This window comes from Hylobates moloch, unplaced genomic scaffold (genome assembly GCF_009828535.3).
Source record: "Hylobates moloch isolate HMO894 unplaced genomic scaffold, HMol_V3 SCAFFOLD_5, whole genome shotgun sequence".
Taxonomy (NCBI): domain Eukaryota; kingdom Metazoa; phylum Chordata; class Mammalia; order Primates; family Hylobatidae; genus Hylobates; species Hylobates moloch.
This window is the reverse complement of record NW_026652280.1, coordinates 43964199-43986075: the sequence shown is the minus strand read 5'-3', so window position 1 is coordinate 43986075 and position 21877 is coordinate 43964199. Positions and strand designations below refer to the sequence as shown.

Below are 21877 nucleotides of genomic sequence, written 5' to 3'. Positions count from 1 at the left end.
AATCTGCTGTCTCCATATTTTTCTGTCTTCCTTTCTGTTTCCTAGCCATAGACATGGCTAACAGTACCATTTGTACACTGTACATCTTTCATGCATTACTTGATTTTATTATTTTATTTTATTTTGGTAAGGTAGCAGCTATATAGCCACCTTGGCTGTTTCCTGCTTCCCAATTCTACAATAATAAAAAGTAGGATTCACTTGGGAAAAGAGATTATATGTGTGGCATAATAAGATTCAGCTAAATAATATAAGAAACACTTTTTCTGAACCCCTTTTACCCATACATAGGCCATTCCTGACTTCAGAGTCTTATTCCAGGAGTCTATGCATCAGGCATTCACGATACAGCTTGCTCAGCTATGATGTACCTGAAACTAGTACTAATTATATACATAAATATTCTAGCCACCATTTATAACAGAGTTTTGATGGGAAACTATTTTCAGAAGTATTATTAGGACTGCTGAGGACACATCTTTTCCCCCTCTAATCTAGTCTTTTGGGCCCCACCTCTTTAGCCTAGACTTAGAAGGAGGGAGCTGCAGACAGGGTGGCAGGCTGTGTGGGCCTTCTTGTGGTTGTTAGAGTGAACATAGGGAGAAGGCAGTGAAGTGGAAATGAGGCTGTGGGTTTTGTGGATCAGTGGATAGAGGGGAGGTTACTGGTAATAGGAGATGGAGACCATCCTGTGAAAGGGGTCTTGGGAATGGTGAAGAGGGAGAGAGGGGCTGCAGTGGAATATATCAAAGGACAGGGACAGCTACTTGTTGCTCCTTGTCTCCTGGCAGAAAGAAAGGATAAGGGCTGATGGGGCCCCTACGGTAACTTCTTCTTTCAACCCTTTTACCTTGTCATCTTTTTACCCTTCCCTTTTCCTTTTCTTCCAGCTGCCAACTGGCAGCCCTAGGGTAGAGTGTTCGATAAGAAGAGTTCTTTCAGCAGCTTCAGAAGAGGAGTCTTGTTTGTGTTTTCTTCATTTCCTCCCCATCCTTCCCTTTTTCCACTCCCACTGACAGGCGATTACAGTTGAGACTGGGGAGTGGAAAGTTTGAGGAGCTTGAGAGAGAGCAGGGAATAAAGGAAGAAAGAGGAGGGTGGAGCAACTGTTAGAACTGGGGATACCTGGGAAAGAATTATATATGCACTGTTTGGTGGGGGGGGGGCTTATGTTCTAAAGCACATCCCTGGATCTCAGGTTACCTACTGCTGTTACTGTTCTCTGATAGGCTGTTATCTAGTAATTTCATCTAGCTAACAAGGTTGAAAGAAGAGACCCTGTTGCCTAACAAAGTGCTAGAAACATACAATTGTTATGTGGATTTTGTGTGCATATCTTTTGAGTGTGTTTGGTATTTCTGATTATTGCATGCTTAGGCATAGTCTTTAGTGAACGAGATACATGTTGATATTTAATTATGGAGGTGGCAGCATCAAGAGTTGGAGCAGTAGGGCATGGGCTGTGGAGTCTTCAGTCAGGTTCTGCTGCCTCCTCGCTATCCCTGCCCTGTTTCTCATCTGCAAAATGTGGCTCCAAGCATCCATCTTACAGAATGACTAGGAAGATTAAGAGCCTGGTACATGATAGGTACTCACTAAATATTTCTCTTCTTTTGTGAAAGGTGTATTTTTGTTTAGATTATTAAACTACGTAAATGCCAGTGGTTCTGATTTTTTGTCTAATAGGGTGTTTGAAATACATTCAGTTTTGGGTAGATAATATAGCTTTATTTCATTCTCCATTAAAATGAATCACCTGAAAACATTCATCAGAAGGAAGTACCTAATTTTAAGAATACAAATGACATCTTTCAACTAATTTTAATCTAAATATATCACTTTAAATAGGTGCTATTTATTAAACACGTAACATTAACCAAAACTTAAATGAAAAGGTACCAAGGATCCCACCACTAGAGCAAACTGCTTTTATTGTTCTATCACCCTTCTAGTCCAGATTCCTTTATTATGCAATCTTAACAGTCACTTTTTATAAAGGCATTTGCTTTGTCTCTAGGTGTAAAACAAAGGTGTATCCAGATAATCTTCCTACAACAAGTGTGGTGATTGTTTTCCACAATGAGGCTTGGAGCACACTTCTGCGAACTGTCCATAGTGTCATTAATCGCTCACCAAGACACATGATAGAAGAAATTGTTCTAGTAGATGATGCCAGTGAAAGAGGTAAATTTTAAATTTTAATGCCAATAATTTGCTACACCTTTTGTCACTAATGGTTAAAACTAGTTGCTATAATTTTTAACCTAATAATTTTATACAAAATTCTAATTTATCCCCAAAATATGGCATTTGGATTCATTCACATATGTAAAAAAGTACACCCTTGTGAGACTTAAAATATTACTTTAATTAGCATTTAATGTGTGTTGCATCTTAACCTTGTTTCAAAAAGAAATAATGCTCTATAACATAAACTATTATGCAGGACAGTGAAAAAACTCTCATCATTTTGTTAGGATTTTCTCTGTGAGAAGCTGCAGGATTGAGTCAGTAGAGAGCGAATGGATTCTGCTTACATCCATGAATGGAGAAATGTAGTCCCATGTTTAGTAGGAAATATCTCTGACAGTAGAATGGAGCTTTAGCTGGGTGAACCTTTGTTCCCCAGATTTTTCTTAGGTTTCCCTATTTTCTCCATTTCTAAGTTTCAGAAATGATCTATAGCTAGGTGCATAAAAGGATTAGGAAGGATGAAAAGGTAGGATGTAATATGACTCTCATAATAAATCTGTACAGACTCTTGCCCACATGTCCTTCTAGGAGTCTCAGAATTTTTCACAAGCTTAAAATCTCCCAAACAGTTTCATGAAATACTCTTTGGGAAAGGACATATTAATTAAAGGTGGCTTGGTCAATATTATTTATTCTGAATCCTTACTAGAGATTTCACATTACAGAGTACCATATAGAAAAGGCTCCGCTTAGTCCATCAGTAAAGAAACTTGCTTAACTTAGATACCCAGTATTTCCTAATTTTCTTATTCATCTCATCTGTTTAGGAATCATTGATGTCTTGTGTTCCACCAATGTTCCTGTGTTCGTATGAGAAAAATTTAGAGCTACAGAAAATAATTTCCTACTTCTTTTCTTCCTTCATCAGCCTTAAATGATCTACCATTTTAACCTCTTTTGCTAGTATCTTCAACTTTCTTGCCTATTCTTCCATTGCATCTGCTATGATTCAGTTAAGTATCATACTTTCTCCTTCCTGTGCCCACACTGAATACATGCATTTAACCAAAATTAAGTTTATTCACATCAAATATCAATTATTTGGAGTAATTAATGCAATAAAAACAATTTAAATCTTATTACTTTGCCAGATTATACAGGTGCAAATGAAGAATAAGATAAATCCTACCTTTTAAAGTACTTATATCTTACCTTTTTAATCAAAGAGCTAGTTTATAATCACACAAGACATTTAAATAGTATAATACATTATATAATTACATGTCAAAAGAAATGAGAGCTGTTAAGAATACCACACGTAAAGAAATAATTGTTGACAACAGAAGTATAAACCTCATGTGGATAATCTATTTGCTAGGAGTTAATCCCTCTGTAAGAAAATTAACCTAAGTTAATATAAGGAGGAATATATACAAACATTTATCTTGCAAATGACTTGTGCTTGGTTTACTTATATGTTAATATTTGCCAGATTAAATCTATTCTTCCAGAAGAGATACTTAACCTGAGATAAAATGAATTATTTTTTTCATTTCCTCCTTTGTTTTTCTCTCTTGTTCGGTGAATGCCCAAGAAGGCTGTGTAGAATAATAAGTTTTTGTAGGATATGGCCTAATTTAAGAGGTGCAGGGTCCCACAACAAGTGACAGAGAAACTCACCTATACCAGTTCTCTCTTTCCTTTCCCTCATGCAGACCTCACCTAACACCCCAATCTGTGAACATCTGTGAGAGGAAACTGGTGTGAGCAGGTGTCTACCTCACTGCTCCACCTGAGGCTTAGTCTCTAGGCAGGGTCCTGGAGTGCCGCTCCAGAGTCCCTGCTCAGGGGTCTGATTCTCCTTTATCTTCCTGCCTTGGAAGCCTCAAATATCCGGGTTACCATTTCTGATATCTGGGAGACACGAGATCTTTGTTTTTGTGGTTATAATTTGCAGTCTTGCTTTCCAGGTTGAGAATCATCTAATGTATTTTTCTTTGGCTCCATTGTTTAAGTCATAGTTGTTAGACCCAGAAACCAGAGCAAGCTCTTTGTTTTTATGTAACTCTTTACATCTGCTTTTTTTCCTATTCATGAGACACATTCAAGGCACCATCATTTCTCACCTGGATATGGAAATAGACTAACTAATGTCCCCACATACTCTTACCCCCTCCCATCTGTTCACCATGGTGCCTCCAGAGTGAGCTTTTTTAAAGCATGCAAATCTGATCATTTTGCTTCTATGATTAAAATCCCTCCACTAAGGCCTGTATGACCTGGCCCCACCTGGCATCTCCAGTCACATCTCGAACCATTCCCATACTCCTTCACTCTGTCCAATTTTCTTCTTTCAGTTTGTTAAAGAGTATCATCCTTCTTCCTATCTCAGGGCCTTCATTTGCACTGATTCTGTTCCCTCTCCCTGGAACATTGTTCTCTAGGGAACATTTGTCTCCACCATCCCCCCAGCATTGTTATCATTGAATCATCCATCGGAGTTCAGCTCAGATGTGATGTATTTAGAGAGGCCTTTCTTGACCTCTCCAGACCTGTCACATCCCTCTGAAAACATCTCATAACACTCTACTCCTCTGCAGCTCTAACCAGGGTTTGAATTATTTATTTGTCTGTTTAATAGGTACCTTCCCCCAGTAGACTGTATACTTTGTCAGGTCTGTTTGCTCACCATTATCTCCTCAGTTCCCAGAGTACCTGTTGTATAACAACAGTCTAGAATTATATAATGAATGGGTGAAAGAATAATATACACTGGTACATTTAATCTTCACATTTACTTCTCTGTGCAAACTTCCTAATTGGGTTGTGTAGCATAGATAGTGTGCCCATGGCCTCTGAATACTTGATTTCAAGTTAACCTGCTGGGTAACTCTATTTATTAAAGAAGTATGAAGTAGGTGCTATAATTATTCCTGTTTTATTGATGAGGAAAATGAGGCTTAGCATGGTAGAGGAGTATCCAAACCCTGTATAAATCCAGAGCCTCACGTCTTAACTGCTGTGTACCTCACTTCTGATTGCTTCTGGTGCAACTTTACTGTTACAGGATCTGTAATAAAGTCAGAATTTGGACGAATCCCTAGTTTATGTCAGAAGTTATGTAATTTTCATCTCAGAAAGTTATCTTAAGACTTAGAATTTATGTAATGTTTCTAATCTGAGAAGACTATTATTTTTTCATTTTATACAAAAAGCAGAGGTTTATATTTAGTAGAGGTTAGGAGTTAGATTTATTAGATTCTGAATTCCTTATTCTTCCCTACTACTCTTTAGAGTTTTGGCTAATATTTCTGAGACATTGCTGTGAATAGTGAAATTTTTCCCTGATGTTCACACTCTCTGACAACCTCACACTCTGAGAAATGCATAGGGATCCATTTATAGGCCAATAGTTATAAAGATGTCCTTATAAGATTCTCTCTTGTTTTTAGATGTAATAGTAGCTTCTAACTATAATCTCTTAACTCATGGCTTCATTTTTGTAAAATGAGACTTGGATAGTTCCTAATCCCCCACCCAGCCCTGAGTCCGTAATTCTGTATCGACTGAAGACACCTATATCCTAATGTTATTGTGTGAAAGCAACAAAGATGTCAAACAAAGATGCCAAGAAAATTTGTGGAAGAGCAGATTTTGTGAGTTACCAGACCACAGAATCATGCATTTTTTTAAAAATTTGGTTCATAAACAAGACACTATAGCTTTCAAAGACACATGGGACTTGGGGATTAGATTGCTTTAGTTCTGAAGAAACATTTTAAACTAATATTTTTGGAAAAACTTGTTGGGAGACACATTGTTTATGACACATCCAGTCTTGATTAATCTAAGGTACTAGAATGTATCTTATACCCTACTGCATGAAATTCTGTCAAATTCTGGATACAAAGTATTTTAAATTTGTGCTTGATCAGGTGTTTCCACAGACCTGAATTGTTCTGTCTATAGAGTTCTCTTCTAGGATTCTCCTGTTGTTGATAAAAAGATGGGCTTTAAAGTCAGGCAGACCTGGGTTTGAATCTTGGATCCATCCCTTAAGCTGTATCACCTTAATCAAATTCATGTAATATGCTGAGCCTTAGATTTTCATTTCTAAAGCATGCATAATAACACTTAACTTCATAGGGTCGTTGTGAGCATTAAATGAGATAAAATATATAATGAGACTAGCATTACATATGTTAGCATTGTGCTAAACAGACACAAAATGTTAACAGTTACTACAAAATGTTGCTCTTCTCTGGGATTGGCACTACCCTTACCTTTTTACTCAGAATCAAGCTAGATTCTTCTGACCCTAAGACTTGGTTCATAAAATCACAGTGATATCTTTCAGATAACTTTTTAGCTCAAATATTAGAAAATATATTAGCAGAAATGGGAAAGATCAGTGTTTTGGTGTAGTGGGACACATAGGCCTTTCTCTTTTACAGCTTTTATATCCCTAATTATTTCATTATTGAGTCATTTTGTCTTGTTGAGTCAAATAGGCAAGAATCGTTTTACTCCCATTTGTCTTTTCCATCTCACTATATAGGAAGCCTTTTGGATCTCTACTTTTAGTATTTAATTAATAGATATGAGGATAATCTCTCTAGGGGTCCCAGTAGTTCCATCTCAAATATTTTCTTCCCTAGAGAGATTATCCTCATACTTATTGTATGGTGACTAGTTGGAAAGGCATTTGGCCATATTACCACCAATAGCTTCTCTAGCATATATTCTGTAAACCAACCTAATCTGAAAAATATTTTCTCTTTGCTTTGAGGAAGTTGCACCTTTTCTGCTTTTAAAGTCAGTTGTGAACTTTGGAGGTAAGGTTTGTCTTATCCTATATGCTTGCCTGTGTCCTGAGGAGCATAACCTCTTATCTGAACTCTCCAGGATAGCTATTGATTTCATACACCCACATACTCTCCCTTTCCCCTTTTGCCCGCTTTTTCTCTTTTCTTCTTCAATTGCGCTTTCCTTTTTAAACTTTTTTTCTTACACCTGATGGTCAGTTTAAGGATCTCTATTTGGCTTTGCAGTTAACAGTCCAGCATTTCTTTTCCAAGTGTGACCTCACTTTCTGCCTCCTGATCAAAAAAAAAAAAAGTATAGTCAAAGACCGTGGTAATCAACAAGACAATTTGTTTCTGCTTTTCAGGAAATTTCACAGTTTTCTGAACTCTACAGCTGTTACATATTGTGTCTTCTCTCTGTTGAGGTCTGGGTTTAATGCTTTCTTTGTATTGCTGATCCTTAAGCATGATTAGAAAAAGAATTGAGTCTGACCGAGTTACTTAGCGAAACATAGGAGTATTCCTATCCTTGGTTAAGTCTAAGCCCAAAGGCAGTCTCCTAACTCTGCATGTAATAAAATAGAGGCAGCTCTAGTCCATTCTCTTGGGGAGTATAAAGGCTTCCTTTAGCAAAATGGGTTTGTGAGTCAGGGAGCCTCGCTGCGAGTGTTCAGTAAGGGTATGTTGAATAAATTTTCCAAATCAAAATTACTTTAATCTGAATAGTGCCAGGCCACACTGGTTTTCATGTTTTGTTTTGTTCATTTTCCAGACTTTTTGAAAAGGCCTTTAGAGAGTTATGTGAAAAAACTGAAAGTACCAGTTCATGTAATTCGAATGGAACAACGTTCTGGATTGATCAGAGCTAGATTAAAAGGAGCTGCTGTGTCTAAAGGCCAAGTGATCACCTTCCTGGATGCCCATTGTGAGTGTACAGTGGGATGGCTGGAGCCTCTCTTGGCCAGGATCAAACATGACAGGTAATTTTCTGATGTCTTAAGTTTGTTTTTAGTACATTTGTCCTAAACTATATGGTGAGTTGCCACATTCTATATTTTTTAAATAAATATAAAAGTAATTTCCTCCCAAGTTTGCTTTAAAATATCCGTGAAGAGGACTCTAAAGAAAATATCCAGAAGACCACATTCTGAAGCATGGCAGGAATGTTTGCAAACTGTTGTGCTAATGAGGAGTGATTAGGAAGCATGTCGTTGGAATGTATACTATATGCTGTGTTCATCAAGCTGGAGCAGAACAGATAGTTGGTGAACTCAGGGAAGACAGCATAAAATCCTTCACTTGTCCTTGCTCTCTAAAGCTAATACTGGAACAGACAGATCCTCTCAGCTTATAGTGCAGCCAGAAGTAGAAGAGAATGGAGAGAAGCACATTGTGTCCTGAAATGCTTAATTTTATATGGAAAACACCATAATCTTAGATAATACAGGAAGAACGGTGGTGTAATGAACACCTATGGTTATAGTTTTTCACGTTACACATTTTTCAGAGAATTCCCTATTTCAGGCTTAGTTCTTGTGCATCAGGAGAGAACCTGACTTCAGTCTGCTAGACCTATGTTGGTTGAATTTCTGCTTGTCATTGTAATTTGAGGTAGAGACTGTCCATGTTAACATTTAAGTTTAGATTTTAGTGGAGTGAACTTTTACTAATCAAGTGGAACACGGTGGGAGCTAAAGCCACAGCATCTATTCTGTTTGATAGCAAATGCTGGATCTACATTTTTTCCCTTTCAAAGATGAATAAATAGGAAAACAGCATTGGGCCAATCAATGGGAAAGTAGAGCAGCTTTAGAAAAAAGAACATTGCCCTGAAGAATCAAAAGAATAGGATATCTTTGTAAATTCTTTTCTTTAAATAATAGATTACTGTTTTAGGGAATATTTGCTTGCCTGAAGATAAAACGTAACCTATAGAGAGAAAGCAAGGTGAGGTGATGACAGAAGTATGGAAGGGAGTCAGCTGAAATAGCAACCACAGTGACTTCCAGTTTGGGCTGTATGGTGGATTCGATATTCTGAATAACTTTTCCAACTGAAAAAGCTGGATAAAAGGCAAAACAAATTTTAAATTTTATCATTGAGTTGGCGCAAAAGTAAGAAATTTGCAAATCTTGAAAAGAAGTGAGAGCAAATGTGCAGTCCAAACACTAAAGCCAGCTTTTGCTGGTAGGGTTTCTGCTGAACCTTGGGGTCACTAAGCTTCTGCCTTGAGAGATAAATAAGATGGAAGGATAGGAGACAAAACCTAGGTCCTGACTCAGGTGAGAAGGTTCATAGCAAACACCTGTATAAAGCTGGGATCTTGAAATCTGTATCTTAGTATAAAGCAAGAATGAAAAATAAATCCCACATCAGAGAAAACTTGCCGTCTCAACCTTGGTATGTGGTGGCAGAGGGGAAACAAATCTCCCCTAAGAATTTGTAAACAATATAGAAAAAGAGGGAACAAACCAAACTCTTTTTATGAGGCTGGTATAACTGTGATATGAAAACCAGAAAAATACTACAAGGAAAATTACAGTGCAAACCTGTTCATGAATGCTAGTACAAAAATCTCACAATACCAGCAAACTGAACCAGCAGTATACACACACACACACGCGCGTGCGCGTAAAAAACATATCATGATATCGTGACTGCTTGGTTTAGCATAATATTACAAAAGTAATTCATTTAATACATCCCATTAATGTATTTTTAAAACTGTGATTACAAACTTACTAAACACCTCTGATCACTCCCATAGATACTGAAAAAGGGTTCACTGAAATTTAACATGAATTTATTATTAGAAAATACTTAGCAAACTATTATACTGTGGAAGTTTACTAATCCAAGAAAGGACAGCTTAAAAAAAAAAAAAAAGCCTTTGCAAGCAGAAATCATGTTAATGGAGAAATGTTGAAAGCAGTTTTTTAAAAGATGTGGAACAAGATGTTAATGCCCTCAATCACCAGTTAGTATTATTAGAAGTCTTTCTTAGGTTTTGCAGTACTACAATAAATAAAGAACATTTATTTATTGGAAAAAGGAAAAGCATTGTTGTCAATTGTGTATGTGTTTGTGAAGAAAACGAATCTATACATAAAATAATAGAAACAATAAGAATTTAGCAGTGTTGCCAAACACGAGATTACTATAGAAAAGTTCAGGCTAGAGCAGTGGCTCACGCCTGTAATCCCAGCTCTTAGGGAGACCGAGGCAGGCAGATCACCTGAACCCAGGAGTTTGAGACCAGCCTGGCCAACATGGCAAAACCCCATCTCTGCTAAAAATACAAAAAATTAGCCAGTCATGGTGGTGCATGCCTGTAGTCCCAACTACTTGGGAGGCTGAGGCGGGAGGATCACTTGAACTCAGGAAGTCAAGGCTGCAGTGAGCCAAGAGTGCACCACTGCCCTCTAGCCTGGGCAACAGGAGTGAGACTCCAACTCCAAAAAAAGAAAGAAAAGTTTATTTCACAACAACAAGGAATACTTAGAATATATAATGTAAAAAGAAAAGATACCATTTGTAATAGCAATGGAAGTCATAGACTACATATAAGAATATGTTTATCAAAATATTTACTGAAATTCACAAAAAAATCTTGAGAGAGAGATGGATAGGAAAGTCAATATCATAAGAGTATCAATTCTACCCAAATTCATATATAAATTCAGTACATTTCCAATTGAAATCTCCACAGAATTTTCTTTGAGAGACTGTACAGGCCAATTCTAGCATTGATATGGAACTGTAAAAAGAAAAAAAATTAGTTGGGATGCTTCTGAAGAAGAATCAGATCTAAGGGGGCTTGCCCTACTAGGCATCAAGACTTATTTTAAAGCTGTGTTAATTACGGCAGTGGTATATTGGTGCAGGAATTCACAAATAGACTAGTGAAACAGGGTAGGATCTAGAAACCAGCTCATTTTTGTATGTAATCTTGATTTATGACAGAGCAGGCACATTTAGTTACAGCAGAAGAAAACGGGACCATTACATAAGAGGCGGTGGAACAATTGGTTATCCATAGAAGAAATAAATGAAGTTGGATACTTACTGTATGTCATAGTTAAAATCAGTCCCTTGAGGATTAAAGTCTTAAATATAAAAAAATTTTTTTTTAAATTAATTGAGTGTGGTGTTATGTGATCCCAGCTGTGGTCCCAGCTACTCAGGAAGCTGAGGCGGGAAGATCACTTGAGGAGGTCGAGGCTGCAGTGGCCCCTGATTGCACTACTGCATTCCGGCCTGGGTGACAGAGTGATAACCTGTCGCAAGGGAAAAAAAAAAGTAAAAACACTTACAATTATTCTATAGTTGGCATTAAACAGGAATGTTTTGAAAGATTTCTTAACTTGCTTTTATGACATCAGGAGAACAGTGGTGTGTCCTATCATCGATGTGATCAGCGATGATACTTTTGAGTACATGGCAGGCTCTGATATGACCTATGGTGGGTTCAACTGGAAGCTCAATTTTCGCTGGTATCCTGTTCCCCAAAGAGAAATGGACAGAAGGAAAGGTGATCGGACTCTTCCTGTCAGGTAATTAATTTGTCAAACATTTTCCCTAAAGTGTTACTGGCAGAAGGTTGTGGAGCTTTGGGAATCATATCAAATGGATAAGTATATTTTGAGAAACATGAAGCATTCGTATACCTTATGGTAGTTAAGAGCCGTCTTTCACATATTTGAGTATTTTAAAGAAGGATTTCTCCTCTAATAAAATTAGAAATTTTTGCTTATTCTATAAATCTAGTGCACATGAGAAATGATGACATGCATGTTTTTTCATTCCTTTATGAACATTTTGCAAATGTGTAAGTCAGATCTGTACTTTAATTCAGTTATTAAGGATAATAATACTTAATTGATTGTGTCAGTATGTGAAAATATTACCTAAAACTGGGTACTTGCATTAAAATGTACGATTGTAAATTCAGACTTGTACCATCTGGATGACGGTTATTGACTGGTAAAGTTAGAAAAGCTTGTATCAAACATAAAAATAGCTAGAATTGACACAAAGTATAAAAAAAATTCATTAATCCATTTATTTTCTGATTTTTTTTCTCTACTTGGTCATATATAGATTTTTTTTTTCAGGATGGAATAAAAATCTTCATGCTCTTTTTAGAACATGAAATTGAGACCTTTGAGCTCTTCTGAGCCATCCTAGAATTTATCTCAATTGTATCGACCTGCTACTTCTGTATTAAGAGTTCCTTCAGAACCAGGCTTCAGCTTTTCTGTTTTTGGGCCTCCTGCATCTGCCTTCCCTTGAATTCAAGTCCAGTTCTGGCAACACTGAAGAGATTTTCCACTGACTGTGTGCTATTTTCCTTAGCCTGAGTTCTTAGTAGTGCAAGGGACTTTTCTTCTCTTTAGCTGTTAGTGCAATTCACTATCTAAATCAGGGGTTCCTAAACATTTCAAAAATGACAAACTTTTTTTGGAAATCTGGTGAAAACTATGGGTCTTCTCTAATGGAGAAAAATGCACATGTACATACAGAAGATTTAGCACACAAAAAACTCAGGTCAAGAAAACCCTGTATTAAATGATAATTTTGAATTTTGGGCTGTTTCTTTTAAATCCTTTTCTCATTCTTTTTTTCTTCTAAAATCAAAGTAAGTCCAAACCTTTTTTGGAAACAACTATTTCCTCTGGAAAGGCAATGAGTACATTTTAGGGTTCATCTTAAAATATAAACTTCATGGTATCTTTGGTCCTTGTAACTTACTTTTTTTTTTCTCCTGGTTGGAGTTTACTTTTTCTCCATACTTGTTCTTTATAAAAATCAAATGGGCTGATATTCATTTATTTAAATCTTCCTTCATTTCTTAATCATTTCTCTGCTTAATTTCACATGTTCCCATTCCCTTTGCATACCTGAGCCCTATTTTGATGAATTAGACTCCTCTTTTGCAGAAAATATGCCATACAGTCAGGAAGGAACATACTGATTTTATTCTATATTTTGTCTCCTCTCCTTAAAGATCTCTAGTGGGTATTGGGAAAAGGCCTCATTGTTTCCATCCAGTTTATCTTATGTGTTTATACTATTTGCCACTCTTTAGAACTTGGCATGGTAACTCTAACCTCAATCTACTTGGTTAATACAGTCAACTGCCTTGAAGTTGCTAGGATCCATGGAGTGGGTGCACAATCAGATGGAGAGGATTGTGAGGAATAGCTTTAATTTAAGGAGTTTGAGATCTAAACTCAGTTAGGATCTGAGGACCAAGAAAGATAGAAAGTACTATCTTTCTAAAGATAGAAAGTACTCTTAGGACTGTGAGAGAGGGATGTCTGGGCAGAAGCATGACAAAGTCTAGCAGTCAGCATGACCATGGTCTGAAGATCATGTCTGAAGACCAAATAACGCAGCATATAACGCAGAAAGCCCCTGGGGCCTATGAAAGTTTATGAAGAGTGTGAGAAGAAGTACTTACTCAGTAGTTATAAATAGTTATGAAACAGCTTTTAAAAACAAAAACTGATAGTAAACTTTAAATTGCTAATGGTATAGCGTTATTGAATTTCAGGACACCTACCATGGCAGGAGGCCTTTTTTCAATAGACAGAGATTACTTTCAGGAAATTGGAACATATGATGCTGGAATGGATATTTGGGGAGGAGAAAACCTAGAAATTTCCTTTAGGGTAAGTTCCCTTCAAAAAAATTAATCTTTTATTTAACCGCAAGTATAGATGTGCTTTGATTATTCATGTATCTCTACATAAAAAATAAAAATTGAATTTAATACAAGTTTATGTAACTTCAGAGCCTTCGGTCCATAAAAAGGACTCATATTAAGGGTTCATTATAAACTATTGAAGCAAATAATTTAGTTACCTTTGAAGTCCAGCTATAAAAGTTACACAAGATTCCCTAGTTGTTTTTAATTTTTATTATTTCCAAGGAAGTAATTTAAGCTCTAAAAACTAATGTATAGTTTGAATATGCTACTTTGGTACTTTACTCTCAAAAACATAAATTTCACATTTTGTAATATGCTTTTTATTTTAGTGTGAAAATTTTTTTATATAAAACCTAGTCACTGTACCAGCTTTATATTTTTCAATAAAAACACAAAAGAATTCTAAAATGACTCTAAATTAATTTAACCCAGTCTACATATAAAGTCTTTGCATTTCATGTTCACTAGAATCAACATATCATTTAAATGCATTGCATATTTTTGAAAATAACCAACTTTAGACACATAGCTTATTATAGTGGAAATCACACTGACGTGTACTGTATTCTGAACCAGCGAGCTCACTTTGTTCCCAGTGAATCACTTTGCCTTCTTACCAAAGAGAGGGTTGGACTCTAGATCATTTTGGAGATCCTATCCAGCTTTAACACTTAAAATCCTGGGAAAACTTGAAGGTAGGAACACTGAATATTTAACAAAATCAGAACTTTCCAAAATGTTATTTTAATTATTAAGAGTTAACGAGATTTTTAACTTGGTGGGGGGAATGTATTTTGAAAGAAACAGAAGGATTTCATTAAATTAAGGATGTAAGCCCATACTTATCTTTCTTTTGCCACTTTTTTTGTTTTTATTGTTCTAACAAAGACGACAAAACATGCTTTTACTGTCTCACTGAAGAACTTACAATGGATCTAGTTTAGATTCCTAGGTTCTGTTTCATGTACAAGCCGTGACGCAGCTGGCTGGCTACTCCATGGTCAGGTTTTGTTTGGTTGTTGTTTTTAACCATGAACCACATTAGTAAATACATTGTATGCTCTGCACACACAAAACATAAAATTTAAACATTTTATGAAACAGTATGTCCTTGTTAACAAGTACAGCTTGCAATTCATCAATTTGAATTTATGATTCTCTTAGCAATAATGGCCTGCAGTTAGAAAAATACTGCTCTAGATCTCATATCTTTTCTGTATTTAGCCTTTAACCTATGTTTTCTTTATTTTAATCTTCAACTTTTGGTTTGATCAGAACCCAAATTAGAGAAACGTTTCTCTTGAGGAAGCACTGGCTTTGTAACCTAACCGTACAGCTGGAGCCCACCATGTGCCGCTGATTTTGCGAAATTCCAACTGTGGAACCCAATAGATGTCAATACTTTTTTAAAAACTATCAATGTCCTATATGGTCTTTGCTGTTATTTTCAGATTTGGTAGTATGGAGGTACTTTGGAAGCTTTTTACCAGTAACTACAATATGTTCCATTTAAGTTTAAACAAAAGCCAAACCCCTATTTAATTGAAAAGAAAAATACTATGGGAAAACTAAGGTGAACATTTCCTTATTACTCAGCTACATGTTACATGGTCATCTCTGCTGTTTTCAGATTTGGCAGTGTGGAGGAACTTTGGAAATTGTTACATGCTCACATGTTGGACATGTGTTTCGGAAAGCTACACCTTACACGTTTCCAGGAGGCACAGGGCAGATTATCAATAAAAATAACAGACGACTTGCAGAAGTGTGGATGGATGAATTCAAGAATTTCTTCTATATAATTTCTCCAGGTTAGCATTGTTTTACATTAGAAATACAAGACTGTACCTTTCTTGACCCTGATCCTGGAGGAGAAGTAAGAAGGGTAGAAGTGAAGCTTTGAGCAGAGGTGAACACCTACCTCATAAGGTCATTGTAGGGAATGAATGAAATCACACACAGTATAGAAAGTGCTTGGCAGAATGCCTAGAATAATATATAATTAACAGTAATAAATTATCCAGGTCAGTGTTGCTAGCCCAGGTGTTACAGATGTTCTATTTTTCTAAAAACCTAACTGCAACATTTAGTATTTATTCCTGTGAAGTTTCATCTTGTTGAATTTTCAGCCATTTTTCTAGCTTATATGAGTTTTTCTTGATTCTTGGAGGTTTCATTCAGCATAACAAAAACCACTGTTTTTGCAGTGGGTCATGAACATTCTCTATAAGCAGGCCCTCGATGCTGTCGTAGGAGGCTTTCGTCAAGTATCACAAGGCCATTGAGAGCCCAAAACATGCCACAGGGCCTTCTTTCCGGGAACTTTGCTATTCAGAGTTTTGTAGGAACAGTTGTTCCATCAGCTATAAGTCAGCCTGACATTGTTACTAGTCCATCCTTATTTTTTAGTTACTGCAAGACTGTCAAGTGGCAGGGTGCACAATTCAGTGAGTTGCATGAGAGAAGCTTGACTGCAAACAATTGCTCTGTTTAATATTTGAGCAAAATAGACCTTGATTTTTTTGTTTGTGCCTTAACGTATATTGAAGTTTACTGATCCCATAACACTTATATTTCATTCTCACATAAATATAATTTTTCTCTGAAAAATTAAAACACATTTTAATGTCTTTTCCTTGCTTTATACTTTTGGTAGATTCATGGTGTCTCGCTTGTATAGTCACATATCACCCAGCTGATACCACTGTTCTCATTCATCTGGTTTATTAGATTCAATATATAAACGTGTTACCTAAAACAACACTAATAATTGAGTCAATTATTTCTTTCAACAGGTGTTACAAAGGTAGATTATGGAGATATATCATCAAGAGTTGGTCTAAGACACAAACTACAATGCAAACCTTTTTCTTGGTACCTAGAGAATATATATCCTGATTCTCAAATTCCACGTCACTATTTCTCATTGGGAGAGGTAAGAAATATATATATATTCTGTGTGGTTATTATGTTCGTACTTTTTTATAAAACAAAAATAGAAGTTAAACTTCCAATAAGGAAAGTACCTTCATATTAACGTTTAACGTCTCTTGCTTTCTTCCTCCTTCTTACCCCGTAAGTCTAAACAATATTCTTTTTTTCCCATTCCTCCTCCCTAAAAGTTGATTTCCACTGAGTTGATGCACCTGGAGATAAGCTGTGTACTGTGGAGTCTGTTTTTCCCTATTCTGTCTATAGTGATGTGTTTCCTAAACAGACTGCACCATCTGCAATTGTGGATCTGTAAAATCTGTATATATATTTTTTAAAAAAAGACTTACTTGCAGGTCTTTGTGAACTTGTAATTACAAGATAGCTTTTATAAAAAAATATGAAACCAAGTAGGGAAAGAAATCCAACCTTTTTGTGATAGAAATCAATAGAAGGACAAGATTTCCTTTTATAAGTCACAGCAGCAAATGATGATATGTGTAGACAGGCCACAACCAGGCCTATCCCAGGATTAAATCTCAGGAAAAGTGGCCTCCCACACTGAAGAAGGTTGTCACTTCTTCAGTCCTTCCATTCATTCAACAAATATTTGAGTAGCTAGTATATGACAAGAACTATTTTAAGTACTAGGAATACAGCAATAAGTAAAGCAGAGATCCTGCTCTTGTTGATCTTACAGTCCATGAGTATGACAGATTATGAAAGGCACACAGTATGTCACATGGTGATAAAGGCAGAAGGGATAGAGAATGACTGACGACTGAGCGTGGGTAGTAGTACTGTTTTATGTAAGGAAGTTGAAAGAGTCCTGTGAAGGTGATTTTGAGCAGAGATCTGAAGAAAGTGAATGGGCAGGTCATATGAATTTTTAGGGAAAGAGTATTCTGGGCACAGGGAAGAACAAGTATAAAGGTTTCTAAGATGACAGTGTACTTAGTGCATTCCAGAAAAAGCAGGGAGACCAGTTGTCTGGAATAGAGTGAACAAGGTGGAGAGTAGTAGAAGATAAGGTCAAAGACATAGTGAGGGTCAAATCATATAAAGCTTTTAGGTTATAGTGAGAACTTTGCATTTTGCATTTTATTCTGAATCAAATGGAAGCTATCGAGAAATACCAGCAAACTTCCACTAGAAAAGGATCACATTGTATGCTATGTGGAGAAAAACTATATGGAAACAGGAGGAGAGCTGGTGTATTGTTGAAAGGAAGAGAGTAAAGGATTATGTCAGGTTTCTATCAAGCTTGAGAAACTGACTGTAGAGTTGCCATTACTGAGATGGGAAAACCTACAGGAAGAGCAGATGCTCAAGGGAATCAACAGTGTAGTTTGGGACACACTAAATTTGAGATCCAAGTGAAGATATGAATAGGTCTTTACATTTAAGAATATCTGGGGGAGAGGTTGTGATACAGATGTAAACTTAGGTTGTCAGCATATAGGATGGTTTTTAAAGCCACAAAACTGTATGAGGTCACCTGAGGAGGAGAAAATGTTGAGTATGAGAGAGAAGACCGAGGACAATGCCAGAGGGAACGCCACAGTTTAGAAATCATGGAGATGAGAAGGAATCAGCAAAAAAGATTGAGAAGGAGTAGGCAGTGAAATAGGAGAACCTAGAGAGTGGTGTCTCCAAGACTAAGGGAAAGACGTGTTTCAGGAAAGAGGAAGTGATCAGTTGTATCGAATACTGCAGAGAAGTTGAAGAAGATGAGTACTTAGAATTGGTTATTGCATTTGGCGAGGGACATGTTATCAGTAGCCTGTCTCACAGTGTTGAGAGAGTTTCCCATGGAAGTTGTTAAAAACCCTGTTTTGAAGAGAGAAGGGAAGAAGCAACATAGATGAATGTGTACAAGTCTTGCAAGGAATTTTCTTTTAAAAGAAGATAAATGGGTGGTAGCTGGAGGAAAATATGGTCTTAAAGGGGATTTTATTTCTTTATTAAGATAAAACTGTGCTGATATGAGCAACCCAAAAGAGAAAATTTAAAGATGCAAAAGAAAGAGCCAATGTAACACCCATTAGAATGGCCACTATCAAAAAAACAGAGAATGACACATGTTGGCAAGAATACTGAAAAATTGGAACCCTTGTGCATTGTTGGTGTGAATGTAAAATGGTACAACTGCTATTTAAAAACAGTATGGAGGTTTCTCAAAAAAATGCTGAAAAAAGAGAACTACGATATTATCCAGCAATTCCACCTCAGGGTGTGTATCCAAAGGAAATGAACGCAGGGTCTGAAGAGTTATTTTTACTTATATGTTTATAACAGCACTATTCACAATAGCCAAGAAGTGGAAGCACCCCACATGTCCGTTCACTCTGGTCCAGCTAGCAATGCCTAGGCATTGTCCAAAATTGGGTCAGTTCAAAGGAAAAAACTCCTCCTTCTTGGTTCTAAAGACAAGCTACAGAGTGACTGCTATAAATCTTGAGACAACATATGATGGAATATTATTCAGTCTTAAACAGGAAGGAAATTCTGATACATGCTACAACATGGATGAACCTTGAGGACATTATGTTAAGCATAATAAGACAGTCACCAAAAGAGAAATACTGTATGATTCCCCTTATATATAAGGCAGCTAGAATAGTCAAACTCATAGAAACAGAAAGTAGAATGGTGGTTACCAGGGCTGAAGGAAGGGCGTAAAAAAGAGTTACTTCATGGGTATAGAGTTGCACATTTGCAAGATGAAAAAGTTCTGGAGATTTGTTTCACAACAGCATGAATATACTTAACACTACCAAACTGTACACTTGAAAACAATTTAGATGGTAAATTTTATGTTATGTGTTTCTATACCAGAATAAAAAGAAAGAAGGGGTCTGTTGTTATAGGAGTCATGTATTTGGGTGGATAGGAGGTGAAATCTGTACACAAGTAGAGGGTGTTGGTTGGGGGTGGGAAAAGAGAGGTCATCTCTTGTCATAGGAAGGAAGGTAGGGGAATGGGAACAAGTGCAGGGCAGCTGTAGGTTTGGAGGTGGAAACTGGCAGTTTGTGGTGGAAGTGTGAGGACCTTCTCTTCTGGTGGCTTGTTTCGGTTGAACACAAGATTATGGGCTGAGAGTGAAGAAGGTGTTGGTGAGGGGGAATTGGGGAAAGAGAAAAGGATGTAAAATAGAAATGTAAGATAAGGGAAAGCAAGTAGATCACCGAAGGAAGCTAGATGGTGGAGAGCTGGTGAAGCCATCTGGCCTGGTGTTTTCTCCAGTGCCAGGGCAGGCACAGACTTCCACATTTATCCTAACAATTACTAAGGCTACTTCAGGGTTGACTTGAGCTCCCTGCCTCTGAACTTTGTTGTGATTTAAGGAATTTGTTTTCAAACAAGTGAGGGCTACTTTGAGTTTCTTGAGCCTTTCGTTCTCACTAATGCCTCATAAATGGGAATGTGTTTTCCTTTGCTGTGACCTCGTACTGGTCAAAGAAGGCCCAGGGTGAGTGGTGCGCTAGGGAAAGATTTCTAGCAGTCGCTCTGCAGCTTGTCTTTAGAACCAAAAATGAGGATTTTTTTGTTTTTTGTTTTTTTGAGCTGACCCAATTTTGGACAACGCCTAGGCATTGTTAGCTGGGCCAGAGTTTGGGCGTGTGACAAAGAAACACTTGTCTGCTCCATGGTAGATGACTGCCAAGGCAAGCTTGTGTCTTACCTGCCTCTTGCCAGCTGGCTTCTGGGCAAGTCATAGCATTTACCCTCTGTGGCCTGCTTGTTATCACCTTATTAACTTAGCAGCTGGTCTTAAGCCTTGTACGCCCTTAATACCAGGCCACATCCTACAGGTTAAAGGTGTCATTTCTAGATTGGAGGTCATTCTTAAGAGTACCCACCATAGTTCAGCCAGGGATCTTATGCTTCTGATCACAGCTTCACCCATGTGAGCCTTCCTTTGCTAGCAACAGTAATTTAGCCTTTCATAGATCTCTTGTCATGCTTCAAGGGTCCAGGGAAACCTGAAATCATAGGATTTTTGAGCAGAAAGGGAAATCAGAAAATGTAAATATGACTATGGTAATAGATATAATTTAGAGCATCTGGCTTCAGCTAACGCCGACTTTCATAGTTCCTGTAGGACCTGAATAAATGTGTTTCACTGTGGTATCTGACAGTTGTTAACCCAGGAGCTGAGTATTCTAAACAACAAAAAGTAAACAATCTAGACCTTTACTGGTTTAGTCAGTTTTAGGGGCTGACCAATTGCTTTTCCAGGCAGATCTAATAATCCTAACATTTACTGAGCATGTACCTTATGTCAAGCACAAATCTGAATGCTTTATGAATATTAAAGCACAACACTATAGGATTGTGCTATTATTCCCACTTCACAGATAAGTAAATTGAGAAACAAATAAATGGTTTAAAAAACACGGCTAAACTCATTACCATCTGGTTTGAGAGCCTGTGCTGTTAACCCCTAATGTCCGTATTCTTTCTCAAATCTAACCAATATTTCCCTTGCGGCAGAGAGTAGAAAAGTGAATCCAGATTCACTAATACTAGGTTATAAAAATGCTTTAACAAAGCTCTTACATTGTCCACCCTAATGGAGATACTGATTCTGGAGGAGACTAATAGTAGAAACAAAGAAACTTAAGCTCTAACCTCTTGCGTGGTTTCCTAAGAATGGGTGCATTCACAATTATTTTCAATTCCTAATGTCAAAAATAGTATTTTTAAAGTGGCAGTCAGGTACAGCTAAATTGCTGCTTCCAAAGGGGGGTTGAAGAGTTGCTGGGTCTGTGGATAAAGGAAAGAAAACCAAGTTACTGTGTGCCTACTATGTGTCTGTCCCTGCTAGAGCCTCTGTATGTATTATCTCATTTAGAGCACTTAACAAACCTGAGAGAGAGAGATTTATCCCTGCTTTACCAATGAGAAAGGGTTCTTATAGCAGTGTTTTTAATTCTGTGTTGTAAATAATATTGATGTCTGATGTCCCCAAGGTGCTCAATTAGAAAGGCGAGGTACTGGGGAGAAGAAGGTAGATTTTCAGGTCAAATATGTTTGGGCAATACTATTTTACATCTTACATCCATCTGTACCACCACTCCCCGGTCCTACCAACAGTCATGGTATATTAAAAGGCTTTGAGAAGTCCTTCAACAAAGAAACCTATTTAAATTTATTTAACTAGTATTTCCCAAACATATCTGATCGTAAAACACCTTTTTTAGTGGGGCACCTTGCAAGATTCAGATTGTGG

At 37.1% G+C, this 21877-nt stretch overlaps 1 protein-coding gene across 2 annotated transcripts in view; it reads left to right on the top strand.

Moving 5' to 3' along the window:
• Positions 1-21877, top strand: part of GALNT1 (polypeptide N-acetylgalactosaminyltransferase 1) — a 65819-nt gene that overhangs the window by 30270 nt on the left and 13672 nt on the right. Inside the window, exons 4-9 of one of the 2 annotated variants that reach the window (XM_032152504.2) lie at positions 2018-2184; positions 7771-7978; positions 11381-11551; positions 13555-13672; positions 15341-15521; positions 16506-16645. In XM_032152504.2, coding sequence (XP_032008395.1) covers positions 2018-2184; positions 7771-7978; positions 11381-11551; positions 13555-13672; positions 15341-15521; positions 16506-16645 — 985 coding nt within the window. The remainder of the gene's footprint in view (positions 1-2017; positions 2185-7770; positions 7979-11380; positions 11552-13554; positions 13673-15340; positions 15522-16505; positions 16646-21877) is intronic. The other variant, XM_058438435.1, reaches the window with a different exon arrangement.